This window comes from Prionailurus bengalensis, chromosome E4, assembly GCF_016509475.1.
Source record: "Prionailurus bengalensis isolate Pbe53 chromosome E4, Fcat_Pben_1.1_paternal_pri, whole genome shotgun sequence".
Taxonomy (NCBI): domain Eukaryota; kingdom Metazoa; phylum Chordata; class Mammalia; order Carnivora; family Felidae; genus Prionailurus; species Prionailurus bengalensis.
Window position 1 is genome coordinate 30,334,599 of NC_057360.1, and position 19,945 is coordinate 30,354,543.

At 50.5% G+C, this 19,945-nt stretch overlaps 1 protein-coding gene across 4 annotated transcripts in view; it reads right to left on the minus strand.

The window, feature by feature from the left end:
- VASH2 (vasohibin 2) overlaps positions 1 to 19,945 on the minus strand; it is a 41,507-nt gene that overhangs the window by 13,696 nt on the left and 7,866 nt on the right. For 3 of the 4 annotated variants that reach the window (XR_006295416.1, XM_043568588.1, XM_043568587.1), the window contains exons 2-6: positions 17,876 to 17,964; positions 12,762 to 12,818; positions 12,126 to 12,200; positions 4,678 to 5,059; positions 3,139 to 3,254 (exon numbers count right to left, since the gene is read on the minus strand). Coding sequence is in view for 3 of the 4 variants with exons in the window: in XM_043568588.1 (XP_043424523.1) it covers positions 3,139 to 3,254; positions 4,678 to 5,059; positions 12,126 to 12,200; positions 12,762 to 12,818; positions 17,876 to 17,964 (719 nt within the window). In the remaining variant the exon portion in view is untranslated. The remainder of the gene's footprint in view (positions 1 to 3,138; positions 3,255 to 4,677; positions 5,060 to 12,125; positions 12,201 to 12,761; positions 12,819 to 17,875; positions 17,965 to 19,945) is intronic. The other variant, XM_043568590.1, reaches the window with a different exon arrangement.

Here is a 19,945-nt window from a genome sequence, read left to right on the forward strand (position 1 = left end):
GAGTGTCTTCAGTGGAGCCCCACGCTGGAGGGTCAGGCTGGGGACACACCCCCTAGTTTTACCTCAGCACCTCAATCTCTAGAGGCCCAGGCCGGTCTGGAGTCACGCTCGGGCCTCAGCAGACCCAGTACCTTCATCTTGACATTCTGTTGTGTTTTAAAGTCAACCAGCCTCCCTGGGGCGCCTGGGTGGCTCAGTTGGTTAAGCGTCCGACTCTTGATTTCGGCTCAGGTCTTGATCTCGTGGTCGTGAGATGGAACCCTGCATCGGGCTCCACCTTGGACATGGAGCCTGCTTAAGACTTTCTCTCTCTCTCTCTCTCTCTCTCTCTCTCATAATAATAATAATAATAATAATGATAATAGAGTAAAAAATAAAAATAAAAAATAAAGTCAACCCCCCGATCACTTCTCTCATTCTGATTGATCAAACCATGGATCTCCAAGAGTGGTCCTGGACCCGCGGCATCAGCCTCACCTGGGAACCTGCCAGAACAACAGCTAAATCACAAGCACTGGGGAAGGGGGCTGGCAACCTGTTTTAACAAGCCCTCTGAGGACCCTGTGCTTGCTCAGGTTTGAGGACAGGGTGTGGATCCTTCCATCCATCTCCAGCTGGGCCCTCATGCTGTGTGCAGCCCCTCCTTCCCACCCGCCTACCCTGTACGGGTAACCCACCCGCCCGCTCACTCCCACCCGATGACGCACATCCTTCACCAGCAGGATAAAAGCCATTTAATGTACAGTCTGTCAACTTCTACCTCCTCATCTACCTTAAACTCTTCCTCATCTCCCCCCTTCATTTGCTCCGACGACCTTAACAGCTGTCTCCTGCAGGTGCAGACAGGCTCCTAACACTCCAGATCCATCCTCTCTGCCTATTCCTTCCCCATCTCCTGTTCTGGGTTTTCTTCCTCTGGGCTACTCAGGGCCTGCCAGCACTTCCTTCCTTCCTCATCAACTTATCCAACTTTCGCTCCAACGGTCGCTTTTCAGTAGACGGCTCTAATGTCATTATCTCTACTCCTCAACTTCCTCAAACTCCAGAACTGCACTCTCAGCAGCTTCTAGGACACCGTCCCAGGATGCCTGAGAAGCGCCTCAAATCCCAGAGTCCAGACTCAAATGCACCTTCTTCCTCCACTGTTCTCAGATGCCCAGCACCCGGCGCATCACCCTGACTACTGTCTCCACAACCAGTTTCTGATATCTTGCTGGCTTTACCATTCCTGAACACTCATGGTAACTTTTCCAGGTTAAAACCTGAACATGGCTTGGACTGCAGAGTTCCTGTGGATGCAAGCAAAATGGATCCAACAGGGATCGTTTGAAAAACCCACAGCTGCCATTCGGGGCATCAATCCATGACATAGAATGCTTAGGGTTTCAAGTGCTCAGGACTTCATGTGCTCAGGACTTTAGAGGGCAAAGCAGGGCTTTATGGACTATCCAATGGACTGTATACTGGGAGCTCCAAAGGGAAGCCCCCTCCAGGGGCAGAAAAGCTAGCAAACCAAAGGAAAGGGCCCCTTCCTTGCTTCTTGAGTAACCAGATTCCTACTTCTGGAATTCTATGCTACAGGACCCTCTGGGAACGGCTGACATATTCATAGTCCCCTGAGACAACTGCTACTTTGTTCAGGGACGTCAATGGGTGGACGACTGCATCACAGAGTGGGGAGAGACAGGGTTAGGGTTAAGTTAAGGTCAGGGTCAAGAGTCAAGGGCCGTGATCAGCATCAGAGGCAGGATTAGGGTCAGAGGCATGTGTGAAAGATCTGAAGCCAACCTGCTCCCCAAAAGGACAAAGCCATGCTGAAGCCCCCCTGTTCTCCAACCTCTCTTGCTACAGGAGCTCCCAAGCCCCACCCACCTCATCATCCCTCCCCTTTCAAAGCCGGGACCCCCATCATTTCAGCCAACACCTTTCTGGCTTAGAAGCTGAACCCTGGGCTCAGCAGTGGGATGGGGAATGAGGACAAATAGGGAACGTTCCTCGAAACTGACAACACCCCATCCTGTCCTGTTCTTCCAAAAGCAGAACCAACACTCCCTGTTCTGCCACCGTCCCAGGGCCGACCTGGGTTCCAGCCCCAGTCCCACCACCGACCAGCTACACAACAGCACAGTGTTCGGCTTCCTTCCTCTGAAGTGAAAACTACAGCTCTCCCTTCTTACTCTACAGCGTGGACGTGACAATAATAACGTGCTTGCGTGAAAGCAGTTCACCACGAATAAACCGCTCTCATTACAACTTCTCAGTTGATGCTAACGACTCCTTGTGAGATGGGCAGGGACAGCATTTTTATCCTCGGGAAGGGCTTCCCCAGGCCACAAGGCTAATGAGCAGCAGAGCCCGGGCTCAGCCTAGACCACTGTGCGCTGTACCCACATCATCCCTGGTGCGGCGAGAGCCTCCTGTGACCCAGCACACTGCTGGTATTAATAAAAGTAATATTTTTTCCCTGTATAAGTATGGCCCAAATATTTGCCAGTGGATTATCACTGGTTACTTTGGGCTTCCTCAGCTTCTCCAATCTGTCACTTCTCAAGTCTTAGGTCATTTTGACCTAAGCAGTAGGTGTGGAATCACTAGCCTCGGGGCTAAAACAGGGGAGCTAGACTCAGCAAAGAAGAAGTGGGTATTTCTGACGCTGTGATCCAAACCATGATCACGCTTTCTGCTGGGCACAGAGGGCTGCGGGGTTTTAGGAAGGTTTCATCGATTCTAACAGGCTCTTCTGGCTGCGAGAACTGAAGCCCAGGAAGGTTACATGACATGCCTAACATCACGTAGCTCAGAAGGAGCTGAGCTGGCCCCAGACCCAGGCTTCCTAATTCTAAAGCCAGTGCTGTTCCCACGGTGCCAGGATTTCAGGCTACCCTTCATCTCTTGCAGTCTGGGGCTGGGCTCTTCTTCGGAGTCTATAGCTGACAGGTGGTGGCGTCAGCGCAATGGGAGTGACCATCAGGGGGGATCCTTCTCTACAGGGGATGCCCCCTGCATGAGGGGCGGTCCTCTTGGAGATCTCGGTCAGCTTCAGATGCCAAGGCCCACGACACAGCGTCGTCCCCGTGGGCTAGGACAACCCCACAGATGTGTGTGTTGGGCTTTCGGGAAAGAGGAAATACTACTCACGACTTGTCTCTCCTGCCGAGCCGTCTCGGGGGGCTTGCCTGTCTCCTTCTGGGGGACAGGGATTTGCCCCGACTTCTCACTTGGGTTGGAGAATGGGCACTTGCAGGTTTCAGGATCTGAAGGAGATGTAAGGAGTTACCACACCGGCTCCTGAAGGACCCCGCCCTCATGTCTTCCTGCCCTCAGCCCACCAAGATCCCGTGGCTTAGAAGGCACTGAAGCTGGAACGCCTTCCAAACAAGAGGTCTGACAGATGCTCCTCTCTCAGTCTACACTGGCAAGGAGCAAAGGTGCCGCTTCCCAGGGGCTGAAATGATTATACCGTGCCCCCTTTTCCACAGCAGAGAAGCAGAGCCCAAGGCCTCAGCTTCCCTGAGGCTGCGTCTGGGTGCTGGGTGCTGTCTTGTCAAAGCCAAGTCCCATCTACATTGCTCCAGAAACCAGCTTGTTTTTCCTCTGACTCTCCCACCCCACACACATGCACAGAGTGGTTTCAATTTATCAAGAATCTCGTTTCCAGGTCCCTCAGAGTGAAAATGACAGGTCCCCAAGAGCTAAACAGAACTAAGTCTGAAGTCAGCGTAGTCTCTTTTCCCCTGTGGTCCTCAGTGTAGGCACAGGCTTTCTCTCAGTGACTCCACAAGCTCTGGAGGGACAAGGACAAGCAGGCATCGTGTCACCATGGAAGTGACACGGCAGAAGCAAGAAGGCTTTACGAGTGTAGTTTATATAAAGCCAGCACAGTAAATGCTTCTTTCCTATTGTGACACTGGGTCAGGATTTTATGCCAAAACGCGTTGCAACTTACAAAGCAGAGATATAATGCAACTCTCCAAGAGATGATAAACCAGCTGACCCACTCATCCTGCTGTGCACAGGCCCTTCTGGTTTTAAGTACTAAAAATTTCATGTCCTGGGAAACCTCTCAGTTTCAGACAAACTGGGATGATTGATCACCCTGTTATAATAAAGACAGAACACAACAAAACTATAACCTTCATCTAAAATGGCTAACATTTGGGGCGACGGGGTGGCTCAGTCAGTTGAGCGTCTGACTTCGGCCCAGGTCATGATCCCACGGTTCGTGGCTTCAAGCCCCGCATCGGGCTCTGTGCTGACAGGTCAGAGCCTGGAGCCTGCTTCGGATTCTGTGTCTCCCTCTCTCTCTGCCCGCCCCTGCCCCCACTCTGTCTCTCTGTCTCCCAAAATAAACAAACATTAAAAAAAAAAAATAAATGGCTAACATTTTAGATTTGACTGCATAGAAGGAATTGTAGGCCAAGACACTGCCGTAATTATAACATCTAAATCAACTTTAGCTCCAGTGTTTGAAGTAGCATATGCAAAGAGAAACTTTAATTATCCGTGTCAAATAGCGAATGATTTCGATTTTTTGTTTTAATAGGGTGGCTACTAAGTAAGACAACCTCAAGGAGATTTTGACCGTCCCAGAAACACGGGGCATGAGGCAAGAGGGAGAGAGACAGAAGACAGGGATAGAACTCTTTTGCATTGCTCATTTGTCTTCCCAGCACCTACCTTCATTCTCATGTCCCTGGCATATTTCTCCAGCTCCTTCCTTATGTCAGCCCTCAACATCTTTGAGACATTGAGGACCAGCTGCTTCCACTCAATGGGCTGAAAGCTATGAGGCTCATGGGGGACATACAGCCCAATCTTGACCTTCTTGACTGTGTGCAGGTACTTCTTGTAGGAGTCTTCAAAGTCAAAGATGAGGTCACTCAAAGTCCGAAAGGTCAACGGCTTGTCCATCAGCTCAGCCCTTCGGCTCATGCCCAGTGAGCCATAGCGGCCATTGCAATAAATCCCCAGCACAACATGGTGAAAGTAGTTTCCTGAGAAGTAGGTTTTAAAGCTGATGGGGAATCGCTCGATGGAAGGCTGTCCATTGGTTAAGTATCTTAGACCATCTAAGTCAAGGAAGAGAAAGGAGACCTTGAAAATTCACAGAGCTTGGACTCCCAGTAATGGAAGTGGCCCATACGGGCAAAGCGTCCATCCCTCTGCCTCTGAGTGGGCCCACACCTTACCTTTCCAGACTAATCCTTTTTTTTTTTTAATTTTTTTAACATTTATTTATTTCTGAGACAGAGAGAGACAGAGCATGAACGAGGGAGGGTCAGAGAGAGAGGGAGACACAGAATCCGAAGCAGGCTCCAGGCTCTGAGCTGTCAGCACAGAGCCGGACACGGGGCTCAAACTCACGGACCGCGAGATCATGACCTGAGCCGAAGTTGGACGCTCAACCGACTAAGTCACCCAGGCGCCCCGAGACTGATCCTTTTAGAAAGGATTCACTTGATATCTTTGAGTACCTAGTATACAGTGCATATCAGAGCCAAGTTAATTTGGGACAAAGAGAAAAACTTGCCCTCTACTTTAGCAACTAAATAAATGCAAAATGAAACAATGATCTCTCCCTTTCCCTCAGTCTTCTACAGGGCATGATGAGGATTAAAGGCTTTCTTAATGTAATCAGAATGATGTTCTCGGACATTAATTCTGGCTGGAGCGTGTGGGACAGACCAGGAACCGAAAGCCTCTGCAATGCTCCAGAGAAGAAATGAAAACCAGAATCAAGGCAAGGCAATGCGGACATAAAAGAAACAGACTGGTTGATTACCTGGATGGCAAGGTGTCAGAACAGCTCATGCCTGCACCTCATCTGCTCCTCTCACGGGCCCCGGCACACCCATGTCGACAGCCTTGGGTACCACACAGAAAGCTGCCTCCAGCACACAAACCACAGACTCCCCTCATCCCCAACGCGCTTGGGTCACAGCTTGGCTCTCTCCACTTATCAGCCCATTTGGATGGACTAACTCGGCCTCTTACCGCTGCCTCAGTTTGGGACCAGTAACCCCCACAGAGCGCAGCTCCAAGTAACTACCCCCCGTGACTCCACACGCTGGAGCCAGGGGCAAGAAGTGCCACATCCACAAGCCCATCTCAAAGTCCCAGGATAGCCCTGGCCAGGACCCGGTTTTCTGGAGAGTGATGCGGAAAACTCACTGGTGTCACTTTTCTGCTGAAAACATTTGGTGACTCCAGAGTGTTTCTAAGGTAAATAATCATCCGGGTGTTGAACATGGTGGCCAGGGCGTGATAAGGGCTCAGTTAGTAGAGACGGTCTTCCATTCTCTGAGCATTTCTCTTCACCGTTTCCTGCCCCCACTCCAACGTGCTTTCCGCACAAAGGCCAGAGTGGTCTATTCAAGCCAAAATTTGGTACACGTCAGCTCTTCTGCTTAAGTTTTCAGTGTCTCTCATCTTCCCCAGACTTAGCCCAAATCCCTTACAAAGGTCCTGCCACGATTCAGCCCCTGCTCATTATTCCTTTGTGCAATCCCCTTTCCGCCACACCCTGGACTAGCACACGGACCCAAGGGCGACCCGTGACTTTTTGAAGGATACGCCGGGACCGCAAAGCATCCACACCTGTGCCCTCAGCACGTATAATCCCTCATAATGTGAAGTCAAATGTAACTGAAACTCCTAAATGACTTTTAAATGGCCTTTACAGCACAAAGCTATGAGACCAAAGCGACCTACGAAACTTTGAACAAAATGCCACTAAACACTCTTCACACTACATGACGCCCCCAACTGCAGTATAACTTGTCTTATGGCTTCACTGCACATCAGCCTTCTAGGGCAGGGGACTCAATTCCTTTGGGAACTCCTAGGAATCGTGAGTAATAAGGATGCTGTGGGCCCTATCCTCTTTCCACAGGCTGCACCCCAACTGGAACAGCCTCACTGCTATCCCCTCCCCCTTCCTCTCCCTTCTCTGACCTTCCTCTGTGTGGGTTAAGTACCACCCCCACTCCCACTCAAGAACCCCTGTAGTACCCGGTGCTTAATCACCCACTATTGTAATTGTTTATTTGTTTGCCTCTTGCAAGGAGTTCCGTTTCACATGCTGGTGTTCCCCGGGGCATAGCGCAGGCCTGGCACACGGAGGTGCTTGCTTCATGCTTGTTGAATGGATAAACCTCCATCGTGAACATACATTCCTTACACTTCAAAAGACTGCGTCAGTGGGGGCCAATGCAGGTTCCCTTGAAAGACAGGAACTAATAGAAGCCAGCCCGCAGCCCTGAGGTCAGCCTCGTTCTCAGCCTCAATTTAGGCACAGATGGCTCCTCTCTATAAAAATGGTTACCTGTTTTCACTTCCTCATGTGACGTTAACCGGCAGGAAGGGAGTGAAATCATATCCTTCTGAGCCCTCTTACATCAATTCTTGCTTGTTTTCTGGGACGAGCTCTCTGGGGCTGGAATAAGGGCATTCCTTAGTTGTTTCAGTCAGTATAACAAGCACTTACTGGGCGCACATCTCCTGTGCCAGACAGCCCACAGGTGGGGCTGTGGAGCCAAAGATCAAGGATCCAACCCTTCTCTGGAAGTCTCTCAGGGAGACAGACTCAAAGCGGACACAATATGATCAGTACAGCAGTTCCTCAAAAAAATGAAACATACCATTGCCATAGGATGCAGCAATTCCACTTCTGGGTACGTACCCCAAAGAACTAAAAGCAGGGACTCGAACCGATAGTTGCACACCCATGTTCATAGCAGCTTTGTTCACAACAGCTCCAAGGAGGAAGCAACCCAAGGGTCTGCGGGTGAACGGATACAGGAAACGTGGAGAATACATACAATGGAATAGTCAGCCTTAAAAAGTTAGGAAATTCTGGGGCACCTGGGTGGCTCAGTCGGTTGAGTATCCGACTCTTGATTTTGGCTCAGGTCACGATCTCCAAGTTCGTGAGTTTGAGTCCTGTGTCACTCTCTGTGCTAACAGTGCGGAGCCTGCTTGAGATTCTCTCTCCTCTCTCTGCCCCTCTCTTGCACTCTCTCTCTTTCTCTCTAGATGAATAAATAAATAAATAAACAAACTTTTTAAAAGGTTAGGAAATTCGGACACATGCTCCACGGATGAACCTTGAGGACATTATGTTAAGTGAAATAAGCCAGCCACAAAAGGACAAATACTGTACGATGGAACTTTACGAGGTATCTGGAGTAATCAAATTCATAGAGACAGAAGTAGAACGGTGGTTGGCAGGGGAGAGGGGAGAAAATGGGGAGTTAGTGTTCAATGGGCGTTTCAGTTGGAGAAGATGAAGTTCTGGACGCAGAGGGTGCTGACGGTTGAACAAAAGCATGAATGTCCTCAATGCCACTGAACTGTGCATTTAAATTTTTTTTTTTCAACGTTTATTTATTTTTGGGACAGAGAGAGACAGAGCATGAACAGGGGAGGGGCAGAGAGAGAGGGAGACACAGAATCGGAAACAGGCTCCAGGCTCTGAGCCATCAGTCCAGAGCCCGACGCGGGGCTCGAACTCACGGACCGCGAGATCGTGACCTGGCTGAAGTCGGACGCTTAACCAACTGCGCCACCCAGGCGCCCCTGAACTGTGCATTTAGAAACAGAATGGTAGATTTGTGTTATGAATATTTTACTGCAGTTAAAAACCCCCACGCTCACTATATACGTATGTCAAGCCATTATGCTGTTCCCCTTAAGCTTACACAGTGCTGTACATCAATGGGATCTCGATAAAATGGAAAGGAACCACCCCAGTGTGATGTGTACTGTCAGAGAGGTAAGCCCAGCGCGCGTAGGGAGAGCAGAGAAGAGGTCATGCGGTGACCATGCCAAAGTTAGTCTTGTGGGACAAGTAGAGTCGGCCACGCGGAGAAGAGGGAGTGAGGAGGGTGCAGGAAAGACCGGTCTCAAGGATGTGTTCCATCTTGATGGCAATCAGGAAAGCCTTGGGACCTAGAGGACCTGGGCTCGGAGAGGGAGGGAACAAGGATGAGGGCAAGGAATGGTCTGGGCTTTTCTAGGGAAGAGGAAGACAGCAGTGCCCAAGCTCCTGGAAGATCCACCCGGAATCCAGCCGGCTGGGCATGTGCCTACCCCACCTCTAAGAACACACCTGTCACTTGAATCCGGCACAGAACTTTGGTACCATGATTAACCCCTTCAGGGTCAGCGAGGCCCCCGAAATTGCTGCCGGAATTAGAAGATAACTTGGAACCAAAGGTCTATCTCTCCGGCAGGCATGTGAGAGTGTGCGCACGCACTGAGGCAAGATCAAAAGAAGGGGCTCTCCGTGAACGAATCCTGAACAGTGGCCTCACGTCAGATGAGAGGAAACAAGGCAGGACAAGACAGGGGACACAGGGCTCTAAGCAGCAGCCAAGCTGACCTGTTTCAAAGTTGCTGAAGTACCATTTGCCTCCCCGGACCTGCAGAGGGCCTGTGGGAGACACGGACATCTGACTCAAGCCATGTCCTTCACTGTGCTCGGGAGAAAAGTGGGCCACAGGGGTGCTGACAAAGAGCAAAGGGAAAAGACAAAGATACTGTAACTTTTAGAATTCAGGTCTGGGTTTCTCCTCTGTGTCCAAGAGTCAAATTTCCCTGAGTTCAGCAGCGCGAGCCATGTTTCTGCACCCTTCCCACCTCCTCTGCCCTTTTCTAAAACGTCACACCAGTAAGAACGAGGGAAAACCAAGAGCCACTGTCCCCTCATTTGGGCTGGCCCAGACGCCGGCCACAGGTGTATCCCTCACAGTCCCTAAAGATTTAAGTAATCCCAGTAAGCCAAAATCGTGTTTGGGGTTATACAATTTGCGCAGGGACACGGCTACTGGGTAAAGCAAGGTGACCTCTGTCCAGGTACACCCGGACATCCGTCAGCAGAGTCTGAGGGTAGCTGGGCCACCCAGGGAAGGGCCCGTGCTTGTGCTCTCCCTCACTGATCCCTCTGGCAGATCCCCAACAACTGTTCACCCCCATTAAACTTGCAGGGGGCCGTGCCCAACAGCTGTGGCCGACTCCTGCCACAAAAGGGCCCTGGGCCATCTGCTGTCCCCACCCCGTTCTGCCCTCCTGCTGGGCTCCCCAGCACACGTTTCATCTCCTTTGTGAGGAGCAGGATGGAGGTATGACAAGAGAGTGGGGCAGGGCCTCAATACGGCTCAAGTTTCCATTTTTCAAATGTCAGCCTGGGCACCTGTGGACAATCGTACTTCAGACGAGGCCTGGCCAGTGTTCTGCAGGCTGCAGACGGCCAGAAACTGCCCTTCCCGTGAAAATGTCCAGCAGACCGGGGCGCCTGGGTGGCTCAGTCGCTTAAGCGTCTGACTTCGGCTCAAGTCATGATTTCACAGTACATGGGTTCAAGCCCCGTACCGGGTTCTCTGCTCTCAGCACAGAACCTGCTTCAGATCCTCTGTCTCCCTCTCTCTCTTTGGCCTTCTCCAGCTTGCGCTCCCCCTCTTTCTCTCTCAAAAATAAATAAACATTAAAAAATATTTTAGAAAACGTCCAGGAGACCAAACCACCAGACTGCACCTGTCCTATTGTCCCCAGTCCGATTTGGGAGTCACCTGTCCTTCTGCTGACTTTGGAATCTTCTTCTCTCCTGGTTTTCCTTCTACCTCTCTAACTTTTCTATCACAGGCTCACCGTGTCCAACCAAAGCAAAAAGTAGTGAGAATCCATCGTTGATCTTTTTCTCTTCTTACTCCTTGAACAGCAGCTACCACCCCCTAAATACTCACAGCTCCCAAATTTCTATTTCCGGCGCAGACCCCGGTCCTGAGCGCCACACTCCAAACACCCCCTCCCTCAACAACCTACAGGTGTCTCAGATGGGACATGTTCAAATCCGAGCTCATCTCCCCCTGAATCCGCCTCTCCCCATTACATCCTTCCCTCGGGCTGCAGCACACTTATCCGATCACCCAATTTTCCAAGCCCGCAATGTGGGCTCATTGCCTCTGTCTCCTCTGACTCTTACAGCTACTCAGCCCACAAGTGGTGCCAATGACTCCCCAACTCCTTCCTCCACCTTTATGGCTCCTGGGCAGAAGTATCTCACCTCTCTGTATCCTTCATCCATCCAGCCCATCCTCCACAGACCGTCACCCAATCTGGAATCCAGAAAGCTGTATTGGTTGATTCCTTCCTCGTCAACTCCTGCCCTCATTTGACCTCTAAATCCTGTACATCCTGTCTCCTTGATGTCCCCTCACACCCGCTCCCATGGCCAGGACCATGGTTCAAGCACCACCGTTTCTCTCAGGGAACAGCTCAGTCTGCCTTTCAATCTGCCCTAAGAACCACCTCTCTAAAGAACATGCCTGAGCGTGTCATGCCCTGTGCTCCAGATCTTTCCCGTGGGCTTCCCATTGCCTTCTGGAGAAAGTTCCCACTTCTCAGCACAGCCCTCAAGGACCTAACCAGTCTTACCTGGGACCATCTACCAAGTTCACGTCTTTTTGCATTTCCTTGGTTAGTGCCCCCTTCCAGCTGTCCAACCCAAAGGACCACAAGTTTCTTTGCTCTTGTACCAGATCTTTGCTCTTGTACCATCATCACTAACTAAGTCAGTGCTGTCACAACTTTTCTGGACCATATTCCCCTTAGGCCGGGCCAGGAGTCTGGGGAAAATGGAACAGAACGTACGGGAGAGACCAGACCCTTGTTTCAGCTCTATGTTCTGCGGAGTCAGGACTCTACGCCATTGCTCGGTCTCCTCCACAGTCTACTCTTAGAATCTTCCCCAGAGATGCATTTGGATAATCCCATTTCTCCTGAGTGTCTATCCTGTTATAAAGCCAGATGAATGCAAAAGATAATGATACACACTCTCTCTCTAGTCCCTCTAAGTTGGAATTCTCCTTGTGCCCAGCGGATGTGGCCTGAGCTAGTGGTACTGGCTTCAGCTAATAGGTTACATAGACAATGGTCCCATCAAGCTCTGATTTGGTTCAACTCCAGAAGGTGAAAGTTAAAGAGAGGCACCAGGGGAGCTTGCCAATTTCCCCCAAGGAGACAATGGGCATCATCTCTGCAAATCTAGGACAATGAAGGCACAATCGGCCTCACTCTGAGGCCGCCATCTATGGAGTAAACTTAAGCAAACATAACTCAAAGGATACATGCCCAGGATGACAGCTTCAAGGCATTTGATAGGCAAGGACTCCCGAGTCATTTCTTTTGCTGTTTCCATTAACCTGTAGGATAGAGCACAACAAAGCATCTCAGGACTTGTTTCATCATGCAGTCAGTCCGTCTGTCAATCCGTCAGCGTGCCTGTCTCCACATTAGGTGCCATGCAGGATTGCAGAGAAAAGGGGAGAGCTCGGCGTGGAGGATGGAACCAAAGCACATCTGCACTGGCAGAACTAAATTCTTAAATTCTCCACTGCTCTCTCCAAGAGTTAGTTCCTGGAGGTTAGTGCCTATATTCCCCAGCATCCTCCCAAGGGGAGGGCAAGGGGCATTACACAGGACAAGGGGCTTGACAAAGAGAAAGTAAAGGAGACCACATAAAACTAATTTCACACGCCTCCCCCACCCCTGGAAGAGTTAGTCTCCACCATGGAGCTTAGCTGTCAGAGTGGCCCAAGCCCTAGGCCCACCTCCAACCTGGCCCCAGGGCACCCCCCCAACCCCAGTCCCTTACAGACTGGATTATTTGAGCACTGGGATACAGGGATAAAGAGTGAGAGAGGGAGTGGGCAGCTTTCAAGTAGGAGAGACGTCACCTGGCCCACAGATCATGCACCACTTACCCACTCAGCGGTCTCATTTTCCTAATTTCAAAGAACTGGGTCCCTGTATGATTGTATCTGTGTGAAGTATGTAAAGGGAAAGTGACAGAAAACTCCAAAGGCCCCAGTAATCCAGCAGAGGAAGCTGTACATTGATTTCTCAAAGGGATAAAGAAGTAAGGGGCTTTCCAGAAAGTGTTCAGTAGCCAGAAGGTAGCCAAGAGCCTCTTACTCCTCAATGTCCTGCTCTGAAAATCCAGTTTCTAACTCAAGCCCCCAAACAGCTTGGGTCTTTATAATAGCTATTTCAATCTGCTCTGTATTCTGTTTAGGGGAATACATGTCTTAGTTCACCTACTAGACTACAAACTCTGAGAGTTGGGATCATTTATTTATCATCTTTATATTACCCGTAATGCCTGGCACAAGCCCAACATATTCCAGTTAGCAAATATGATTAAATGCATGAGGAATAAATGAATACATGGGTAGACAGACAGATAGAAAAATGGGTGGATTGGTGGAAGGGTGGATGGATGAATGGAAGGAAGGAAGGGTCGAATTGATGAAATGGAAAGGTGGGTGGGTGGAAGGATAGATGGATGGATGGAAAGAATGAATAGAATGGAAGGGTGACTGATTGGAAGGGTGGATGGATGGACAGATAATAGAGATGGATGGATGGATGGATAGAAGGAGTGGATGGATGGATGGATGGATGGATGGATAGGTAGGTAGGTGGGTGGCTGGATGGACAGATGGATGGATGGAATGGAAGGATGATGGATGGAAGGGTGGGTGGTGGGTGGTAGGGTTTCTCAATAGCGCACTGTCTCTGCAGCAAAGCTTACTGTGGAGACCTCACTTTAATTTCACTGGACTGATACTAGGCAATGATTATGAAGTCTGAGAAGATGACAGCATTACCCACAACTTGGGATTTAGCTGCTTGCCCAGAAAGTGTCAGGGACTGGCAAGCCTGCACCAGGTCATTCTGAAGGAGACCAAAGATTCCTTGATGTCATGCTCTCTGACACTGGATCTTGATTTTCTTCAGAGCCTGAAGAAAAGTTGCTTTACACATTTCTCTTTCCTGTCTCAAACAAAGTCCTATAGAAAAAGTGCATGTTGGGAAGATGCTAACGAACCATGAACTTGTAACCCTGGCAGCGTGCATGAGATTAGATGTGTGACCCTACAGTGGTACAGGCAGTGGCAGAAGGTGGCACCAAGCACCTAAATGCCCTGCACACCCTCTCTGAGGAGGGTGAGGATTCCCCTCCCAGCACAGGCATGCCTGACCACTCAGACACAAGCACACGTAAGAACTACCAGGCAGGGGGAAGGGGGAGGAGGAGCTCATTATAGGCAGATTCTGGGATCCACCTCTGGAGATTCCAATTTCAGGCTAACAGTTTTATTTGTTTATTTATTTTAATGTTTACTTTTGAGGCAGAGAGAGACAGAGTGAGAGCAGGGGAGGGGCAGAGAGAGAGAGGGAGACACAGAATCTGAGGCAGGCTCCAGGCTCTGAGCTGTCAGTACAGAGCCTGATGTGGGGCTTGAACTCATGAACTGTGAGATCATGACCTGATTAACCTGACTGAGCCACCCAGGCACCCCCAGGCTACGATCTTAACCCTAGATGTCATTTCCAAGTCACCCTGCTTGGGACTGTTCTGTTGGAGGTTCCAGGGTGAGAGCCAGACAGATGATTTTAACAAGCTCACCAAGCTGGAAATTATCAGCATGAGCCATAAGAACAGTCAATAACAGCACAGGCTTGCCCAGCTATTGAAAACTGCAATATAAAAACCCTTAGAGGTAAAAGAGAAAAATGAGGGGCTAAGCTCCCAACTTCAGCTCAGGTCATGATCTCACCAGTTCGGGAGTTTGAGCCCCCCATCAGGCTCCCTGCCATCAGTGCAGAGCCTGTTTTGGATCCTCTGTCTCCTTCTCTCTCTGCCCCTCCCCCACGTGCACAAGCTTGTGCACTCTCTCTCTCTCAAAAATAAACAAACATAAAAATTTTTTTTTAAATAGTGAGATTCCTGGTGTAGTTAAAGTAGAATTCAGTGAGCAAAAAATCTATTTATATGCCTAGCTTTCTTTCTTTTCATAGATCTAATCTATACATCTAGCATGTAAAGTGAGACAAATCCATAATAAAATAATAAAAAATTGCCTGGCCTTCCTTGCTCAGTTCCTTACAGCTATGAGCTCCAGAAAGTGAGCTTGGAGAAGAGAGCCTCTTGTAAACATCACCCTCAGAGGGAGAGACTTACTGAGCCTGAGCTGATCCTCAGAAGGTCTCTCCCCATGCAGAGAGCTTAGGGGGCACCTGTCTTTCCAGAACCCCATGCAAGATCCACTTATGGCTAGCATTCTGAAGCTGTCAGAATCTGTCCTCTCCTATCCCCAAATGAGCCCGTCTATAGTCAGGGCTGGCCTGGTGCCCAATCATGTGTTCCTGTGTCCAGGACAAAGCAGGAAGAAGTCCCAAGGAACTAAATACAAGCATCGTATTGTCCTTTGCTGTACTGCCCTTCATAGAAACGATGGGTTTTTTGTTTTTGTTTTTGTTTTTTTTACAGACTGAGAACTTGTGGCAACCCTGCGTCAGGCAAGTCTGTTGGCACCATTTTTCCAACAGCATTTGCTCACTTTGTGTCTTTGTGTTACACCTCGGTAATTTTCACAGCATTTCAAACTTTTTCATTATGATTATATTTTGTTATGGTGACCTGTAATCAATCAGTGATTATGCCTCAACTGAAAGCTCAGATGATGGTCAGTATTTCTTAACAATAAAGGCTTTTTATTTTATTTCTTTAAAGTTTATTTATTCCGAGAGAGAGAGAGAGCACAATCGGGGGAGAAACAGAAAGAGAGAGAGAGAGAGAGAGAGAGAGAGAATCCCAAGCTGGCTCTGCACTGTCAGCACACAGCACGATGCAGGGCTTGAACTCACGAACCATGAGATCATGGACCTGAGCCGAAATCAAGAGCCAGACACTTAACCGACTGAGCCACCCAGGAGCTCCTAAAACCTTTTAATTAAGGTATGTAGATTGTTATTTTAGGCAGGTTACTGCACACGTAATATACTGACTATAGGGTGGTGTAAACATAAGTTTTATATGCACTGGGGAAACAAAAAATTCACTTGATTCGCTTTACTGCCACATTCGCTCTTTTGCAGTGGTCTGGAACCGAACCCGCAAAGGTCTTCGAGATCTGCCTGTGAAAGTGTGGTCAGAAGAGAAACCACAGAGGCCACACTCTGCCTTCTTTGTGTGGTGGCTCCAAGGGCCAGGTGACCTGGAGCGCAGGATCCCGGCAGCTTGTTGGGTGCTCTCCCTCTTCCCGCCCTCTCTGCAGTCAGCGATCAGGTCAGTGACCAGCATCACGGGTCAGAGAAGAGAATGAAAAAGCAGATCCTTCAAGGCAACAGTGAAAACGTGGCTGAGAATGTGCTGCAGGGCTTACGGGGAGACAGAGCCTACGATATGTAAGGCACATGCAAATTTGCCCCTATCAGGGCATTCCCAGCCAGGATCATTCTTTTTCATCTCTGGCTGGATGATCCTTGTGAAGACGGCTTCTTAGATACAAGTGGGGAGCCAGGGGCCCCTGCATGGCTGAGTCAGTTAAGCGTCGGACTTCGGCTCAGGTCAGGGTCTCACGGTTCATGAGTCTGAGCCCTGTATCGGGCTCTCTGCTGTCAGCACAGAGATCCTCTGTGCTTTGGATCCCCAACCCACTCCCCCTCTCAAAAATAAACTTAAAAAAAAAAAAAAAGAAATGGGGAGCCGTTCTAATTTCTGTCACCTTCTGAAATGTTCTGTGAAGAGCCGGTCACCTCCAGGAAGGCTTAGCTCTTTGGGTCCAGGTCTACTCTGGTAGGGGGTTATGCTCTGGACCACATGGAGCTCCCCAGGGGCCCCAGTTTGGGGATCAGCACCAATACCAGATAGCCTGCTCAGGGGTGTCCACCTCCCCTTCTCCTATTGCTTCAGGATTCCACCGGGAAGATGTCATGCAGGGGAGTTCCTCATCTGTGACACAGGACCCGAGAAGCTAATGAAGTAATCTGCCTGCCCAAATGAGCAGCAATCGGTGTTACTCCCCTCTGGTATGTTCTTCCCTTCAGAGAAGACACAAAAACCCACAGCCCCGATTCTTACCAATAGCCCAGAGAGGAAGGGCCTCTTCCGAGGCACGTGGAACACGTGTGCAGTGTCCCAATGAAATATTTTCTGCTGAATTCTGTCTTTAGGGAGGAAGGACAGAGGTCATCAAAGAATTGACCTCCTGGACAATGTGCTAGGGGCTAAGGGGTCTGAGGCCGGCTTAGCTCTGAGATGCTCACTGACTCGAGCAAACGGTGTGTCCCTCCCACAGACAATTCTGTCAGCCAGCTCCCATCTGATTCCTGTCCCTGAAAAAAAACAGCAGGAGCCAGTGGACCACCCACCTCTGCCCCCTTGTTCTTACGATGCTGGTACGGCGCACAGGACGGATCTAATCTTGGTTACGAACAACCCGAGCACACTGGAGGAGAGAAGGACGCAGGTCCGGCTGGTCTGAATCCAGCCTGGACCCACTGGGCTCCTCGGCACCTTTTCAAACTCACCCTCATCCCAGAGCCCCACGTATTCCTGTAGGAGGAGGCAAGGCCACCAGTCTGCCAAAAGCAGTGCCAAGTGGGCCTCTTCCAGATTATGAGTGGTCAAGATGAAGACAAAAAAGTGAAAAGGAAAGCAAAACAGCAGAAAGAAGCCCAGGAGGGAAGAGGGAGGAAGACAGAAGGAAGGAAACAAAGATGACGGGGGAGGGGAGGTGGTGAGACAGGAGGGGAAGGAAAGAAGAGGGGATCCAGGGGGCCACCGCTGCCTCACTGCACCTTGCTGTCCTGGCCCGCACCTGCCTAAAGGGGGAAGGGTCTGACCACTGCAATTACACCCTCTATTACGGTGCTTTCTAGACACTCACGCTGGGACATCCCTTCGTGCCCGGCCTCACCAATCTTAGAGAGCATGTGCTGACCGACTGGGGACAGACCCGCCACCAGACTGGAGCTCACCATGCCCATTCCCTGGCCGGGTCTGCCCAGTCCCTGGATGGAAGGATACTGTAGTGTCTTCATGTAGTTCTGGATTGCCTGGAGCCAGTCTGGGATGGTCATCGACAGCCTGTAGTTTGGAACCTGGGGCACTGAAGGCTGCAAAGAAGTACAGAGAGAACTTTTTATCAAGGAGACGCTCTGGGGCCCAATTTCTGAGGGCAGGCACAGGACTGAAGGCACCAGAGAGCTGCTCCTGACAGCAGATGGCCACCTGCATAGGGCCCCCCAGACCAGCCGGTCCTTTGCCGAAGTTTTCCTTGTATGTTCCCTCCATACACACCTGCCCTGGGTCACTGTGGCTCTCTAGGGCCCTCTGTGTGTTGAATGTGAACACAGCCTGCTTTCCCACAGGAGCCTCAGTGTCTCCTTGAAGCCAAGGACTATGTCCTATAGTGTCCCCCACTGAGCCTGGCCCAGGATGTTCACAGAAGTGCTCCGTTAACCCTCAGAGTTTTACTGCAGGGACTGCATGTTTTCCTGCATGGCTGGTATGACCCATTATGCTCAAGGGGACCACTGAACACAAGATGAATGGTACCCTGAAAAAAATGCAACATGGCGCTCCGACGCGCCATTTCTCCTCAACACCACGCCCATCGCGGCCCTTCTCTGAGTCTGGCCCACGTGGATTAGTAAAGATTCCCCTCATGCCCTGACTCTTCCCAGTTCAGTGCAGCCCCTGTGACCCGTAAGCCACCTTACCCTTTCACCCCAACAGCTGCCAGTCTCCCTTTCCTAGTCTTGGTCAACACTCACCAGTGTCTACAACCGAGGGCACACAGTTCTAAGCTCTGTTGGGAGGAGAAAGGAGCAATAGCAAGCAAGGACAGGAAAGGGAGAGGTAAGTGACTCTTTACAGGAATTTAGAGCTAAGACACCAGTTCTGAGACCCCAGGCGGCTCTGAGCAACCCTGCCAACGAGGCCCAGAGCAAGAAAGGGCAGGGGCTTCCAATCCAGCCACTCCCGGGAGGCAAGGGATGATGCAGTGTGTGCTTTATTCCCCATTTCTTAGGCTCTTAAGCTTGGCCTCAGGCTCCGGTGAGCAGTGCCACCGCCAGGAGGGAAAGAGGAGACTCCTCCAGGCGTAAGCCACTTAGGGAGGAGCAGAAGGGGCCCCAGGGCGGATTAGTTCATCCTCGAGAAAACAGGGAAAGGGAGGCCCTGGGGATTTAGTGCTTAGCTGATGGAAGGTGGAGCCGCCGGTGGAGAAACTTCTTGGGGACAGCGCCGGGCAGCCTGGCCGGGCACCAGAGCCAGACGCCGCTGAAGGATGTTCCCCCCCCCTCTCCCCGGCGCGGTGCTCCAGGCTCAGACCCCACAGGGATGCTGCCCCTGGGCCTGCGGCGGGTGGGGGGGTGGGGGGTGGGCTCTGCCATACTTCTCCACGGTCCACACCTTTGGCTGCACTGACTTAAAACGCTACTTGACATTCTTTTCCTCTCAGTGCCTCTCTTCTCTCTTGGCTTTGCAACTGACTTCCTACTCACAGCAACTGCCCCTTCAGCAAAAAGGAAACTAGTCCCACGCCCTACTTCACAGCCAAGGTGCTGAGTGTGTGCGCGCCCCTGGGAGGGAATGTAGGAGGTGCGGGCGCATGCTTGCACAGCTGTTCTGCAAACTGCATTTTGTTTACAACGTATCAACTCAAGCCACATTCCTGTCTCGGAGAGTAATTTTTCCAAGCAAAGTGCTCCAATTTGACCATTTGCTTACATGACCCTCCCACATGCACACACACACACACACACACACACACACACACAGAGTCAAAATATGGAATGTATCCTTGTATTTCTGCCCTTACAAACGCTAGAGTCAAGCTTGTCGTTTTTTGCAGTGACACCTACGGATCGACCCATACCTGGAATTCTGTGTAAGACTGTGCCAGAGATTTCACAGGGAAGTGAGGAGAGAAGGGGAGATGTGAACATTTCTTTAGCACCTGCTACGTTCCAAGCTCTAGGCCAAGTACAAGGTGGTGGCAGGGGAGCACAGAGACACAGGAAGGAGGGAAGTTATCCAGCATGAAGGCACAAGCATGTTTCTATACAGAAAAGTGCTATTTGTACCTACTTA